This window comes from Chiloscyllium plagiosum, chromosome 16 (genome assembly GCF_004010195.1).
Source record: "Chiloscyllium plagiosum isolate BGI_BamShark_2017 chromosome 16, ASM401019v2, whole genome shotgun sequence".
NCBI classification, from domain to species: Eukaryota; Metazoa; Chordata; class Chondrichthyes; order Orectolobiformes; family Hemiscylliidae; genus Chiloscyllium; species Chiloscyllium plagiosum.
In genome coordinates this window covers 52,546,275-52,562,574 of record NC_057725.1, presented here as the reverse complement: position 1 = coordinate 52,562,574, position 16,300 = coordinate 52,546,275, and the positions used below count along the sequence as shown (strand labels likewise).

Sequence of the window (16,300 nt, the reverse complement as noted above, 5' to 3'; positions counted from 1 at the left end):
ATATTTCCTCTTCGATATTTGCAGGTGTACCCAATGCTGGTGCACTGTGCAGTTTTCTCAGCACGAATTTCAAGTTCCCTGCCCGGACGTGTTCTTTGCTTGGCAGCCATGTTTCTTATGGGCTGTAGAGGAGAGTTGGGAGTCTGTCAATTCTGCAGCTAATCATGGAGCAGGACTGTACTAATGAAGATCCAGTGCAACCCTTGCTGTGTGTCACTCATCCCCAGAAAGCCTGTTTGGAGACTCTGCATGAGTGAATATTGGTGTTTGAAATGGCAATATCTAAGCTCACAGGTGGCTTAGTGGTTAGCACTGTTGTCTCACAGCACCAGGGTCCTGGGTTTGATTCCACCATCTGACAACTGTGTGGGGTTTGCACATTCTCCCCATGTCTCCGTGAATTTCCTCCCACAGTCCAAAGATGTGCTATGGTAAATTGTCCATCGTGTCCATGGATGTGTAGGTTAATTGGGTTAGCCATGGGAAATGCAGGGTTACAGGGATAGGGTAGGGCGGATGGGTCTGGTTTGGATGCTGTTCGGAGGGTTGGTGTAGCCTCAATGGGCTGAATGGCCTGCTTCAACACTGTTGAGATTCTATGGTTGGTCGTGTAGATTGGTTTCTGGTGTGCAGCTATTAGTTGCATAACTGTCCCTTAATGAAAACTTACTCATTCAGGAATAAGGGAGAAGCTTAATTGGAAAAGAATTCTTGGAATTAATTTGCAGTGTTCTGGAAAGAGCATTTTAGGTCCTTGTAAGTATGCTTTCCAGTTGGGATTCATTTAGTGCTTTGCTGTATTCTATAGAAAACTCATGCGGTGAAGGAGGATCATGTGTTACGGCGCAGGTTTTCACTCTGTAGTGGATTGGCAACACCACAGAAAATCGACCCTCGCAAGTTGACCCGAAACTCTTCTTTTGGAGGTTACAATGGGATTTCTCCTTTGACTCCAGGTTTGTTGAATTTGATCTACTTTAAGATTTATTCCACCAAATTCTGATAACTGTGCAGAGAAAATAGTGCAAAATGTCAGCAGGCAAATGCTGTCGTATATTGCACATAAAACAAATGCTGTCCTGGTACGACTTCTATTCTTGCAATAAATGGTATTTTTGAAATCCCTTTAATGGCTTAGGTTCTCTATATTGAATACTAACTAAGAGCTGAGCTCACCAAGTCTGCTAATGCTGATCTGACTGGACAGTCCATATTAAATGCTGAGTGAATTCCCCATCCCTCTGATGAAGGTAACATGGTACTGAGCAATACATACCAGAGATTCTCTAGTTTGATTCTTATTTAATACTGAGTTCACAGAACAGCAGTAGGACCACAACATTAATCTCCATGTTACAGGGTTAGGGAGGGGAAGGTTCAGTCATGGATCCCACTCTTGTTGATCATGCAGAAAGTGTGAGTGTGCCTCTCTTGTAATGATAGAATTGCATTCATATGTAGTTCCCCAGTCGGTAAATAGTCTGTAAACCTTCACTGCCCAGGCTTACAACTTGCAGTTTTTTTTAGGTTAGATTAGATTACTTACAGTGTGGAAACAGGCCCTTCGGCCCAACAAGTCCACTGTGCCACCGTGCCGCCCAAAAGACTCTTACATTTGTAGGACACAAAGTCAGCCCATTCACATGATCAGGATGTCGTGTCAAAATAGAAATTTGTGGTTAAACACTGTTAAAGCCACACGTACTGGAAGGTGACCTATCTACCTTGAACCCGAGTTGATGTGTCTCCAGGCATTATTTGATGTGCTTTTCTCATGGTCCTGGAAGCAATTTATTATTGACACCAATTTATTAATAGAGTATGTGCTTTCCAATGTGGCTATAATGAACACACACCCTAAATGTCTTACCCACCACAAACATTCCAGTCTCTATGGTAACTGCATGTAGACCAAGTTTTGAGAGTCCAAGTCTGACCAGCCTAGGGTACTAGGCCACCTGCACTCACCATGTAACTTATTGTGTGGTTGGACATAAATACCCTGTCACTCTGCAGGGTATTTTTAGTTGAGTGAATTTTAAATGTCATTGCTGTTCTGATATCTCACTTTGTAAAGTCAGCCTGAGATGTGGTTTAGCAGACTCAATGCTGTGACTATATCAATACAATATTACAATGGGGCAGAGTGTCATTGCATTGCCCAGCATGAATAGAAATCTGGATGTGATGAAGTGAAAAGCTGTTTATTTAAGCAGGTGACATCCATTCAGAGATGAATGAAGGGCATTTCTTGAGTTACAGGGAGCTGATTATCAATTAATTGCAAAAGTTTGCCATTTTCAAATTCATCTTGAATGAAAAATCGATCAAGTTTCATTAAATTAATGATACACTAACAAAGTTACTCTCCTAGAAATTTCTTGTGACAATGGCCCAGAAATTCCAATCAGGGTCAGGAACACTATTATCGAATCCCTACAGTGCAGAAGCAGGCTATTCAGCTCGTCAAGTCCACACCAACCTTCTGAAGAACATCCTGTCCATAACCATCCGCCTACCCTAACCCTATTACTCTGCATTTCCCTTTGGCCAATCCACCTAACCTGCACATCTTTGGACTGTGGGGGGAGCTCGGACCACCCAGAGAAAATCTCATGCAGACACTGGGAGAATGTGCAAACTCCACACACACATTTGTCAGAGGCTGGAATCAAACAGGTACCTGGCACCTTGAGGCAGCAATGTTATCTGTTGAGCCACCGTTTCCCCCCCCCACCCCCCCCAAATTGGAAACAGGATTTCTGACCATAATCAGACAAAACAAAAATACTTGCATTTTAGTTGACTTCTCCCCTCGTAGTTCCTGGACAGGTGGAGTTGTGTCCAGGAAACATCAGCGCCAGTAGAAGACTGTTGTCAAACTCGTGCCCTTTTAAGTGCCATATAAATATCCAGCAACTTTGATAATCATTGTACAAGGGTAAGTATGTGAGGTAAGTTTGGGGTTAGGGTACCAGGTGGGTAAAAGAGTAAGGGGTTGATGCGAGGTGGTGATGGGATAGAGTATTAGGTAAGTGGATGTGTTTAGGTTAAGTCAAGCTGTCAGTTTGGGAAGAGGGGGAGGGAAGGTGAAGACTGTGGGCTATGTCATGTTGGGGTTGAGCATGGAAAGCACATTTAAAAGCCCTTCTGCATACCATCAGTGTAGACCCAAGGTCCTTGGGCTCTGTGGTGCAGTCCTATCCTGGCTTCTAGGCTAGGAAGCCTGGGTTCAAGTTCCACCTGCTCATCTCAACAGGTTAATTAAAAATATTTAGGTTGGGATATCTGATCGGCACAGACGGGTTGGACCGAAGGGTCTGTTTCCATGCTGTACATCTCTATGACTCTATAAGTGCTAAGAACCCTCTCAACAAATTTGTGTAGGACAGTGTCCTCCTAATCCTTTCTGTTCCAGTCTGCTTTCACCATGACTTTACCGAACCTCTTGCACTGAATCAATTTTGGGTGGGGCTTTATTAGCTATTGTGCTGCTATTTTAGCATAAGTTCATAATCCATCATCCTGTATCCAGGGTAATGCTCTTTCTGCTTCTTTCCTCATTTACTACAGACTCTGAGATGGAAAATAATGGATTTTCAGCTCTTACCGATGAAGTCACTTCAACGCCCATCTCCAGCAGTAAGGTAGGATTCTGGTGTTTTGTCTACCATTACCCTATACCTTGAGTGGGAATAACCTCCAGCCTTAAAAGGCAAGGACAGCATAAACTAAACATTTCTGGACTGGGTCCAAATCAACCGTATTTCTCCTTGGAGCACATTCCTCCCCTCCCAAAAACTAGCCAGAGCAACTGTGCGGAAGCGTTTCGTAGAGTAGAAATTCCTGTGTCAAGTACTCTCTGTTTCCACACATTGAAATGTCCTTATGGCGTCCTACAGATTCAGTTTAGTCACTGCCGGCAAGTGCTCAGAACTATTACAGGCATAGAAGGAGGCTATTCAGCCCATGATGCCTGCTCTGCAGTACAGAATATTGGCAAAACCTTCTCCCTCCCTGCTGCCCACTTGAGCTATCCTCTCTGACATTGTTTCTTCCTATCTGGTATGGAGAAAGCAATGGTCACAATAACAGAGACCTGGAGACCATTGAGAACTGAAGGAAAGTAAGCTGAGGAGTAACAACTCTGTCTGGAAGATGTTATGATGGCGTTAAGAGCTTGATTTTATATTTTACAGATGACAGCTTGCATGTTAATGAAACTCCAGTAATTCCCATGGAAAAAAAGTCATGATTTCACTTCCATGATTGATCTGCCATTGATCTTATTTGTTTTAAACCCATCACAAATATAACACAGAGCTGATCAGAACCTCATTAAAAATTTGAATGAAGCATCGGTGCTGCTTCAGTGAAAATAAATGAGTAAAATTGTAAGATCAATCAGTTTTTCAGCAAATAGTAGCACATGTGGGTTGTAGAGCAATAAAATCCCTGGCTTGTTCCTTGGTCCAAGATTTATTGTTGTTCAACTTGAGTGACTGTGAAAATTATCTCTGCGATAGGAAGACAAACAGTGAGGATTTCTGCTTAAGATTGCAATCTAACATCTGGTAAATGTGAGAGGCTGTTATATCTTGCTGTGATCACTGGCTAAGTTTAAACATAAATAATGAGTGAGAAAATAAAGCATGCAGACATCAACTGATCTCCTTTTGCTCCAGATCTTCACAAGTGCCAGCCTGCAGACAAATTGATTCAGTCTGCATGATATCACAACCAGGCTGAGCACATTAGATGCAACAAGTTTCGTGACCTGATGATGATATATTAACTGTAATGCTAAACATTTGTACAGCAGAACTTGCCACACCACTAGCCAACTTGTGCCACTCGTTATAAGACAGAGTCCCTTGAACAAAGAGCCCAGTTATGCTTTGTCCACAAAAGGCAGGACGAAGCTGGTCTGTTCAATTGATATCTCATCAGCCAATTTTCAATCATTAGCTAGGTGATTGAAGGGCTCATTGACAGTGCTATCAAGTGGTACCGAGCAATGACATGCTCAGTTTGGCTTAAACCAGGACCACCTGGCTCCAAGTCTTATTCCAGCCTCGGCCCAAACTTGGAAAAATGCTTTAAATTCCAGAGGGGAGGTGAGAAGAGTGTCTTTGGTATCAAGTCAGTATTTTACAGAGTATGGCATCAAGACTGCCATTGTTTTTTAATTTTACTCAATGAATGAGAAATCTCTGCACTGGTAGGAATCATACTTGGCACAAAAACAAGATATTTGTGACTATTGGAGGACCTAGACCCAAAGATCTTCAGCTGCTTCGCCCTTGACTTTCCCATGATATTTGGTTCCATTTGTAACTCCTCAGATAATAAAGCAATCCATATCCCCTGGTCACATTCAGGCTTGGACAGATTAGTGACATTTAGAGTCATAGAGATGTACAGCATGGAAACAGATCCTTCGGTCCAACCCGTCCATGTCGACCAGATAGCCCAACCCAATCTAGTCCCACCTGCCAGCACCCGGCCCATATCCCTCCAAACCCTTCCTATTCATATACCCATCCAAATGCTTCTTAAATGTTGCAGTTGTACCAGCCTCCACCACATCCTCTGGCAGCTCATTCCATACATTACCACCCTCTGTGTGAAAACGTTGCCCCTTACGTCTCTCTTATATCTTTCCCCTCTCACCCTAAACCTATGTCCTCTAGTTCTGGACTCCCAGACCCCAGGGAAAAGACCTTGCCTATTTACCCTATCCATAACACTAAATGCACCACCTTAAATACTGAATCCTTTTACCACTATATCAACAGTATGTACCTTCTACAAGGTGAACTGCAACACTTCCCATGGCTTTTGTAAGCATTCTGCTTGAAGCTCTACAGCATTCTACCGTCTCTGCCACCAGAAGGATAGGTGCAGCTCTTGGAAATATATCTATATTCTTTCATTGTAACTCAAATTATACCTTGGGAATCCTGACCTAATGACACTAAGGGAGTGTATACACTACACAACTGACTGCTTAAATTGAAGAGCTACCACCAGCTAAACAGCATATCGAGATGGGCAGTAAATACTGGCCTTGTTAATATGACCATGTGCTGTGAATGAAAAGCTTGATTGTCATATGCACCAGCCAAATCAAAAACTATCCTGATTAGATAGCGCTGTAATGTCCAGGTCCCAGCATTAACCTCGTCTCTCACTTTTTTCTTTCAGTCTGATTCAAAGTTGTACAACGGCTATAACAAAGACTGTGTATCCCACATCTCTAAACTCACCAAGAAAGAATCTTTGAAGGTATGTGTCTCCAAGTGATAATGTAATACCTAAAGACTAGCCCTGTGTAACTTGCTCTGCTGTTTCCTAGTTTGAGGTGATTTGACTTTGTTTCAAAGTAATCAGTTTCTGACAGCAGCTCCACAAACAAGTCATGTATTAGGTTCAGCGGCAGGTCAACTCTAAACTGAGGTTTGGATTCCCAAACCCCTTGCTAAAACATGTATTGAATTTTGTGCATTTATTTTAGTACCATTCCCTGACAGAGCATAGAAGTGTAGATGGGAAAGGCTTTTCAGCCCATTCAGCTCATGTTTCTTTCTACAGAAAGTTGTTCAGGTAAAATTCACGAATATCCCATTGCACTCCTCAAAGATCATGGTACAGCTTACATGGGCAGCACAGTGGCTCATTAGTTAGCACTGTTGCCTCAGCACCAGGGACTGGGTTCGGTTCCAGTCTTGGGACTGTCTGTGTGGAGTTTGCATGTTTTCTCTGTCTGCATGGGTTTCCTCTGGATGCTCCAGTTTCCTTCCACAGTCCAAAGATGTGCAGGTTAGGTGAATGTCGATTGGCCATGCTAAATGCAGGGTTACAGGAAAAGAGTAGAGGGGTAGCTCTTTGAGGGTTGGTGTGGGCAAAATGGCCTGCTTCCACACTGTAGGAATTGTATGATACTTCTATCATATGACCGAAGCAATACTTCTTTCTTAACCAGAAATGTTTTAACCAGTCTTTCATGTCGTTAGTTGACCTTGCAAATTGTCTGCTGTATTTCTATTTATTGGGCAAAAGGTGCCTTGGAACCTTCTGAAAAAATTAAACATACAATATCAGTGCAAAACCTTCCTTTAAAACTGAGATGGTATTTTTATTAATGGAAAAGTCTAAATTAATGGCTTAATGTGTTTCTTCAGTCTTATTTACAATATTAATTGGTGAAAAGTTCCCCATTGACTCTCCTACTGAGTCTATTCCAAGGTGTTCCTTGAGATTAATTGTTTCATTCACCAACAATGGTGGGTTCTGTGTGTTAAATAGGTTCAGAAGAAAAATTACAGACAGGAGAAGAAAAGGGCCAGCAAGGAGATGCTCAGTGCTTTGAAGGATCCTTCTGTGGTTGTGATGGAGGATTGGCTGAAGGTAGGCTACCCAAGGTGTGGTTGTGCGAATCCAAGACAAAAGTTTCATCTGGCAGACAATGGCAATCACTGGATGTAGTGATTGGGAATTTGAGACAGCTTTTGATGTAATGACCCACAGGAGCTTGATCAACAAAATTAAGTTGAATTTTGCAGGCTGCATGGCCAGTTCCTAGTCCCTTGTTCTTATGTGCACAAAACCTGTCAGAGGCCATGATGTGAATGCTCCATCTGTGGCCCCCATACTTCTGCCACTCCCATGGCCATTCGTGCATTGTGGGAGTAATGTTTTCTTAGAATTTTGCCTCTGTTTTATTGCAGTTCATTTCATTAGTATCTCCGCAGGGCCTGAGACACACAAAGGGTAAGTTGGTGCACAATACAGCAACTCAATTCATGTAATATAAAAAATGAGCCACTCTTAACTGATCATTGAAAAATGTATGTTAATTTCAACTGAGTCAAATAACCAGGTGAAGGCAGTGTCAAATATGTATTTACTGCATGTCCTCTTGCAGCATTGCCCCTTTGGTATTGCGCACACAGACTAATCGCTCCACCTCTGCAGTCAGTAGTTCCATGCATTGTTTGTTTAATGAACGTGCTTCAAAATGATATTCTCAGTTTTGTTGTGTTGGTTAACCCACAAACTTGATTTGCAGATCCGAGGCACTTTGAAGAGCTGGACCAGATTCTGGTGTGTACTCAAACCTGGTGTTCTGCTAATTTACAAAACACCCAACAATGGCCAGTGGGTGGGGACCATCCTTCTCAACACCTGCGAGCTCATTGAAAGACCCTCCAAAAAAGATGGCTTCTGTTTCAAACTATTCCATCCTCTGGATCAATCCATCTGGGCAGTAAAGGTAGTATTCTTCCAGTGTGCGACAGATTCAGGGCCTCTCTTGAAAGAGAATGGACAGAGGAGTGGATATTTTAGTGCCACAGAACTAGTTAAAACCCCAAAAATCTACAGTCCCTATAGAAAGGTTCCACAGTTTTGGATGCTGGAGTAAATTGGCATTTGCTTGTGTTGTGAGAGGAAAAAAAAGTAAATAGTAGTACTGTTCATGTTGGCAAATGGGACTAGATTAATATAGAATATTTCGTTGGCATAGACGAGTTGGACTGAACGGTCTGTTTCCATGCTGTGCATTTCTACGACAGTATGTAACCACTTGGTTTGTGATATTGCAGTCCTAAATATGAAAGTGGGGCAGGACGTTTTTGACTCCTGTCAGTGAATTGTGCAGAAGTCAAGTTGTTACATCATCTGCCTTTAGAAGTAATAAAGGGTTATAAAGGAAAAAGAACACATTGTTTCTGGTTAGATATTCCCTGCTCTACTTCCTCCCTCTAATCAGCCAATGGTAGAATGAAAAAAGATTAAAACCCTGTACACGATTTCTTTTAAAGTGTTGAATCATTTATGGGAAAGAATAGGAAAAAAGAATTAAATTGATACTTCTTTCTGAGAGAAAGCATGGGCAAGTGGACAGTATTGTTTGATTCTTAAATTTGTTACAATTCTAGTTCCTTTCAGTTTAGTGCTGCTGAAAAGACTGAAGTATCAAGTAGTTAAATTGCTATACTTGACACGCCTTTGACCTGAAGCTCATACACACCTTAAACTGAAACTCAGCCTTCACCATCTAACATTGGCAGTATCCACCTTGTCTGATACACCTTAGAATAACTGGCATGATGCATTCACACATCCACCCCGATCCCAACATATCCATTGTTTACTATTCATTTGGGGATTAGATCCATGACATGAACACAATTGCATTATTTTGCTCATGCTGCAATACTTGTGTAACAGTGTTGGCTCTCGCTGCTGTGGAATCTACATGTTTACATTGAAAAGAAGAGTTAAACATGCCAGTACTGACAGAGTGACAATATGTGCTTAGTTTTCCAAAATATCATAAATTCAAGTTTCTAGCACAGGACCTTTCCTGCAGTTAGGGGAAGATTTACAGCTTGCTACACTGAGGAAACTACATTGATGCTGAGAAAGCTCAGGCTTCACCCCTGTGGCTTGAAAATAGCTATTTACTTCACTGCTTCAGCAAATAGTTGTGGGGAAACAGCTTGGATTTGGGTCCACTTGAAGCAGAAATGCCACTTCTTTCACTTTATGTATTGCTATTAAAGTCAAGGTGGGCATTGGTAGTCTGAAATAAGCCAACAATAAACAGTCCTGGATTCATGTGCCAGAATGAAGTTCAACCAGTCTGTACAACTAGTCATTTCATTTTTAAGAGAATATCCAGCATTCAGACTAACATCTTTCCCAGATTGAATGGCTATTGGCTGCATGCGTTTTTTTTATAAAATGTACTATCAGTGTTGATGGTAATGACACTGGGTTGGTAACCCAGGACCCCAAGCGAATGTTCGCCATGACAGGTAGTGAAACTCGAATTTGATTTTTTAAAAAGTCAGGAACATAAAACAAAAAAACTAGTTGAATGGCAACCAGGTAGCCACTGTTGTTTATTGTAAAATCCATCTGGTTTACTGTGACTTCAGAGCTACAACGTTGTGGTTGCCTCTTTACTGCCCTCTGGGCATTTAGGGATGAGCAATAAATTTTGGCTTAGCCAGTGACACCTACATGAAAAAAGTCAAATTAGATCTCTTCAGAAAGGCTTCATTTCGAGATAGTCATGTTCTAACATATATCAGATGTCAGAGGAGGGTTTAGCCCCCACCTGCTTGTCCTAAAGAAACGTTGACAGTCAAATGATGTTTGTGACCAACTGACAGAAAAATAGGTCAATTGATTCTCTTTCTGCAACATGGTTCATCCTTATATTAACTGTAGGCCTGTCTTTTCCAGGGTCCAAAAGGTGAGAATGTGGGATCAATAACACAGCCACTGCCCAGTAGTTACCTGATCTTCCGAGCTGCCTCTGAGTCGGATGGTGAGCTTATGTCTCGCATGTTTCTGCCTGTGAGATGGTGAGAATGAATTTAGACGGTATGCAGTAGAGTAGGGTGGAAATGAGAGTTCTAAGTTACGCTTCGAGAAAGAAACATTAGCATCACATGCTGTTCTGAGAGGTACTCCACAGTTGCACATTCTGCCTCCACAAAAACTGAGATGCGTTAATTGAGAGGTGGGTTCTTAACTGCACAATGTCACAGCATTAATTAGCTTTATGGAGCAAACATATTTTTGGATAAATCTTAAAATGAGCTTCGTCCTCCTCCACAGCACCAACCATACCAGATCCAGCATTTTGTTTCTACCTTCAATTGGTCTGCTAACTCTCTCAGTTTGAGCTTTGACAAAGATTTCACACAATTTACTGTTACGTCTTCTACCTGTCAAAGTCTTAGCAACATTCAAAGCCATTTTGAAATTCAAATTTGTTCAATAAATTTCACAGTAGCATTTATGTTTCACGTTCAGTACCTTTTATGAACAATTCATGGATCCCACTTAAATTCAATTAAATTCAACTTAAATTCAACGAAGACAAGCCCCTACTTTGTTATGATGCTAGTCGGTCAAGCTATATGTCAGAATGCAACTAGAGTTGATTGACCATGAGTTTATTTTTGTGGTTGATTTGTCGTAGTGTTTAGCTATTGAACATGAACACGAGGCTACCAATGTTTGTTTAAGACATGAACACAAACTTATTACACAAAAGAAAATACATCATTAAGCTTTCTACATATGCAAGTAAAATTGAAAAAAGCATAAACTTCAACAGCAAAGATTTAGTCATCTTTCCAGAATATCCATTTAAGATATTTAGTCCCATAGAAATATTACTTATGTCAGAAATCTTTTTAATTTCTTTCTTTAACTCCTTCGTTCTAGTCTTCCTCTTGGACTGCTGAAACAGTTTTACAACTTCTTTCCACTTCTCATTGTCTAAATTTCACTTTTCAGCTGATTTTTGAGGAAATTTCTGTACAACTCTCACAGCTTGGATACTTCCAAAACTAACTTGACCTTGTGCCAGGGTGAAACTATTCTACTAAGCGGAAAACTTGATTTATCGACTGGCATGAAACTGAAACTTGAAACTGATAAACTGAACATCGTCATGAAGTCAGAGGAAGGGGAGTGGCATTTTTTGATCAGGGATAGCGTTACAGCAGTACTTGAAGAGGATATTCCTGGGAATACATCCAGGGAAGTTATTTGGGTGGAATTGAGAAATAAGAAAGGGGTGAACACCTTTATTGGGATTTTATTATAACCCCCACCCCCCAAAAACTGAGAAACAAATTTGTAAGGAGGTCTCAGTTATCTATAAGAATAATGACCTGATAATGGTAGGGGGTTTTATAGTGTTAAGGGTTTAGGTGGAGAGGAATTTGTAGGCAACACACATTCTGATTTCTCGCTGCCTGCTGCAGATATTTTTGTCTGTGCCTCTGACTACAGAATCCTCCTATCTCAATCAATTGCTTGGGTCCTGAAATACCCCTCATTAAATTAGAACCAGTCTCTGTACCAGAAATTTGGCTGTTTGTGCTATATTCCCCTGAGAGTCCATCATCCCCTACAATTTCCAAAACAGCATACTTGTTAGAGATGAGGATAGGCCACAGAAGACTCCTACATTACCTGCCTCCCTCTCCTCCCTTTCCTGGAGGTAACCATCTACCTCACTGTATCTGTGGTTTTTCTCCCTTCCTACAATCACCTTTCATCACACCTAGCTCCTGTAAATTCCTTATTGCCTCCAACTGATCCATGCGATCTGATAGGTTTCGCAACCAAACACACTTGCTGCAGACATAATCATCAGTAACCTGGAAACTATCCCTTATCTCGCTCATCCAACAGGAAGAACACACTGCTAACGGCCATCTTTGCTCCTTAATCTACAGACCCAGAAAATAGCGCTGTCTTATTGCTCTAAAAAATTCTGCTCCTGGCTAACTTTGTACCCATGTTTTATATTTTTAAACAGTACTCAATTTAAGCAAAACTAGCTGTGTCTCCTGATTTGTTTTTGTGTAGTCTTTCTGGCAGTGTAAACACTTTATCAATTAACATCACCGGTATTTGCAAGGCACTTAAATCACCTGCTCCTTAGAAATAATGGTTTAAGGTCATTTTACCAAATTACTTTCTGACCTGTTGTTTTAAAAAAAACCTTTGTAGAAATGAAAACAAAACACATTTACTTCTCCGTTGAATCCAAAATTCCCAAAGGTGTCTGCATCGCTGAAATTTTGCCCATTCCAAATTTCTGAGCACTTTCTTGAACTGATGCAGTCTGCATGGTAAAGGTACTCTCACAGTGCAGTGAGGTTAGGGAATTCCTGGATTTTAAGGCAGCAGAAAATTGAAGGGACAACTATATATTTCCAAGTCAGGGTGGCGCATCACTTGAGGAATTTGCAAATACTAATGTTCTATGTGCCTGCAGCCTGGGTGGTAGAGAGAGTAGATTCAGAGGTTGCTGTTGAAGAAGCCTTGGCAAGTTCCTGCAGAACATCTTGATAGTAAACATTGCAAACATCAAGTGCCACTGTGAAGGGAGTGAACCAGAAATTGCTGGAGAAACTCAGCACGTCTGGGAGTATTCTCAAGGGAGAAAACAGAGTTAAAGATTAGAGTCTGGTGACTCCTCATCGGGCATTACCAGACTTGAAATGTGAATTCTGGTTTCTCCCCACTTAAGGTTCTTTTGTTTTTAATCTTAGTAGAGGGAGTGAATGTTAATTGTGGTGGATGCAATGCTAAAAACATGGGCAGCTTTGTCTTGTACTCATTCCAGTGACACTGTTAATACTAACACAAAGGACATGCTTAAATATTGCAGAAAATAATGTCCAGAGTTTTACTTCCTTATTGTATACACCCCCATTTCCACACTATGTATTTGGCCACCATGAAGATCCTGGAGTTGGCCAGCAATGGAGTCCAAGTGAGGAAAAGATCACCAATGCTCAGAGTGGCCTGTGCCCAAGCAAGCAATCCCAGGGAGGTTAAAAGACAAGAACAGAAAGAAAGATGGGATGGAGGGGTCTGTGATTCGATGAGTTCAGCAGCAACATGGCAAAAGCCAATCTGTGAATAGAGGAGCAGCTTCTCCCAGGTTCTGTTGATTGCACTTGTTGATCCTCCAGTTCAAATACACATGGTGACCTTCCTTGAATTGGGTATCCTTGTAATTTTTGAGACTATTTGGGAGGGTTTTAACCTGAACTTGTCTGCCACTCTGAGCTATTCTGAAGTCTGACTATCCTCTCTCGACGGCTCTGCTGTTACCACCGTGGGCTGCACTGCTGCCCCTCAGCGCCAGAGACCCGGGTTCAATTCCCGCCTCAGGCGACTGACTGTGTGGAGTTTGCACGTTCTCCCCATGTCTGCGTGGGTTTCCTCTGGGTGCTCCGGTTTCCTCCCACAGTCCAAAGATGTGCAGGTCAGGTGAATTGGCCATGCTAAATTGCCCGTAGTGTTAGGTAAGGGGTAAATGTAGGGGTATGGGTGGGTTGCGTTTCGGCGGGTTGGTGTGGACTTGTTGGGCCGAAGGGCCTGTTTCCACACTGTAATGTAATCTGTAAATTATCAGGTGGCTTATCTGACATTTGTTACAAGATAAATCGAAATTACATCCAACTAAATATTGTGAAGATTCAAGCCATTGTTTCTAGTTCTGGCTGCAAATACTGTTTCTGGCAGCTATCTGAGACTAAAGCCAGTCTTCTCAGAACTCTGATGTCACGTTTGCCCCAAGATGAGCTTTGAACTTGATGCATGTGCCATCATTAAGACAGCCATTTTCCATCTCTGTTAAAATGATGTCTGGTTCTTGGTTTATGTTGAAACCCTCATTCGTGCCTTTTTTTTTAGAAAGTGTCTCCTTGTAATTATTCCAACCCAGTCTGGCTGGTCAGCCACATCCTTTGCAAATCTGAAGTTATCTAAAACTTTGCTGCCCATGTGCTAACTCAGACTAATCCTGATGTTCCTGACTGGCATTGGCTTCTAGTCAAGCAGTTTATTCATTTTGAAACACTCATCCCTGTTTTTGAACTTCATGGCTTCATCCCTCCCCATCTCTGTAATCTCTACCAGGCCCACAAACCTCATTAGATTCTTCCAGCTTCTTGCATATTCTGTATTCTAGCTGCTCCATTATTGACTATGCATTCAGTTGCTTGGGCCAGAAATCCCTACCTGCACCACTCCACCATTTTACTTCAATTTCCTCCTTTAAGACACTCCTTAAACTACCCCTTTGACCAAGGTTTTGATCATCCGAACCAAAATCCAATCATCAGTCTCGGTTACAGACTCTGCTTTCCAATGTTTTCATGAGCATCTCAGGAGGCTTCATTACATTAATGGCACTCAAGAAATACACTCAACATGCTCACTTAAAAGTTGAAATCATGTAAAAGTTATGCCCACAACTTTTGGCTGAAATAACTATCATTTTTCATATGCCTTGTTTAAAAGTTAACCTTCATTTTTTCCAGAGATAAAATTAATCATTCCTTACTGATAATTACTGCAGTTCGTTAACATAAAGGCACATGCAAGAAACTTTAGATTTCCCCTCCAATTCTAGCAGTGGTCTCCCAGAGTAACAGATACTAAGTGATCTTTTGAGAAACAATCATATGTATATCGCTCATTTTAAACTGGTAAGAAAGGGTTCGAGCATCAGCAAAGTAGTTAGGTTCTGCAAGTGAGAATATATCAGATGCTAATATCTCAGAAGTAAAGAAAGATGATATTTTGTAATTCAAGACCAGCACTAGATGGTGCATAAAATTCGTGAAAAGACAGATATATAATGCTGTCAGAAAACAAACATTTCATAGCTTCTGTCACCTGAACTCCAGAATAAGCTCCTCGGATACGGTGGATTTGTCATCCGGCATAGAGAGTACAGTGGGTATCGATTTGGAACACTGATGCCAACAAACAAGACCATTATTATTGTGAGAAGCTTTGGCCCTGTGTCATAAGGAAGAATGTGCTGGCCTCAGGAGGTCCAGTGGACGTTCACAAGAATGATCCCGGGGATGAAGGGCTAGTTGTTTTGAGGAGCAGTTGAGGATATTGTATCTATATGCACTAGAGTTCAGAAGGTTGAGGGGGGAATCTAATTGAAACTGAGAATACTGAGAGACTTGGATAGAATGGATGTGGAGAAAATGATTCCACTCGTAGGAGAGACAAGGACCTGAGGGCACAGCCACCGAGTGAAGGGATGACCATTTCAAATTGAGATGAGTAATTTCTTCAGCCAGAGGATAATGACTCTTTGGAACTCATTACTGCTGAAGGGTGTAGAGGTCAACTCATTGAGTATTTTTATGACAAAGAAAGATAGGCTCTTGATTATTAAGAGGATCAAAGGTTAAAGGGAGAACGCAGGAGATTGGGGTTGAGAAATGTATCAGCCATGATTGAATAGCAGCGCAGACTCAGATGGACTGAGTGGCCTATTTCTGCTCCACAGCTACCTGGATTACACCTCTTCCCACCCTACCTCTTGCAAAAATGCCATCCCGTATTCCCAATTCCTCCGCCTCCGCCGTATCTGCTCCCAGGAGGACCAGTTCCACCACAGAACACACCAGATGGCCACCTTCTCTAGAGACCGCAATTTCCCTTCCCACGTGGTCAAAGATGCCCTCCAACGCATCTCATCCACATCCCGCACCTCCGCCCTCAGACCCAACCCCTCCAACCGCAACAAGGACAGAACGCCCCTGGTGCTCACCTCCCACCCTACCAACCTTCGCATAAACCAAACCATCCGCCGACATTTCCGCCACCTCCAAACAGACCCCACCACCAGGGATATATTTCCCTCCCCACACCTTTCCGCCTTCCGCAAAGACCGTTCCCTCCGTGACTACCTGGTCAGGTCCACGCCCCCCTACCACCC

The 16,300-nt window shown here is 42.0% G+C and overlaps 1 protein-coding gene across 2 annotated transcripts in view; it reads left to right on the top strand.

Moving 5' to 3' along the window:
* Window positions 1–16,300, top strand: part of cars1 (cysteinyl-tRNA synthetase 1) — a 205,681-nt gene that overhangs the window by 59,308 nt on the left and 130,073 nt on the right. For both annotated transcript variants that reach the window (XM_043706117.1, XM_043706116.1), the window contains 6 exons: window positions 809–956; window positions 3,574–3,647; window positions 6,208–6,288; window positions 7,309–7,410; window positions 8,072–8,275; window positions 10,258–10,342. In XM_043706117.1, the coding sequence (XP_043562052.1) occupies window positions 809–956; window positions 3,574–3,647; window positions 6,208–6,288; window positions 7,309–7,410; window positions 8,072–8,275; window positions 10,258–10,342 (694 nt within the window). The remainder of the gene's footprint in view (window positions 1–808; window positions 957–3,573; window positions 3,648–6,207; window positions 6,289–7,308; window positions 7,411–8,071; window positions 8,276–10,257; window positions 10,343–16,300) is intronic.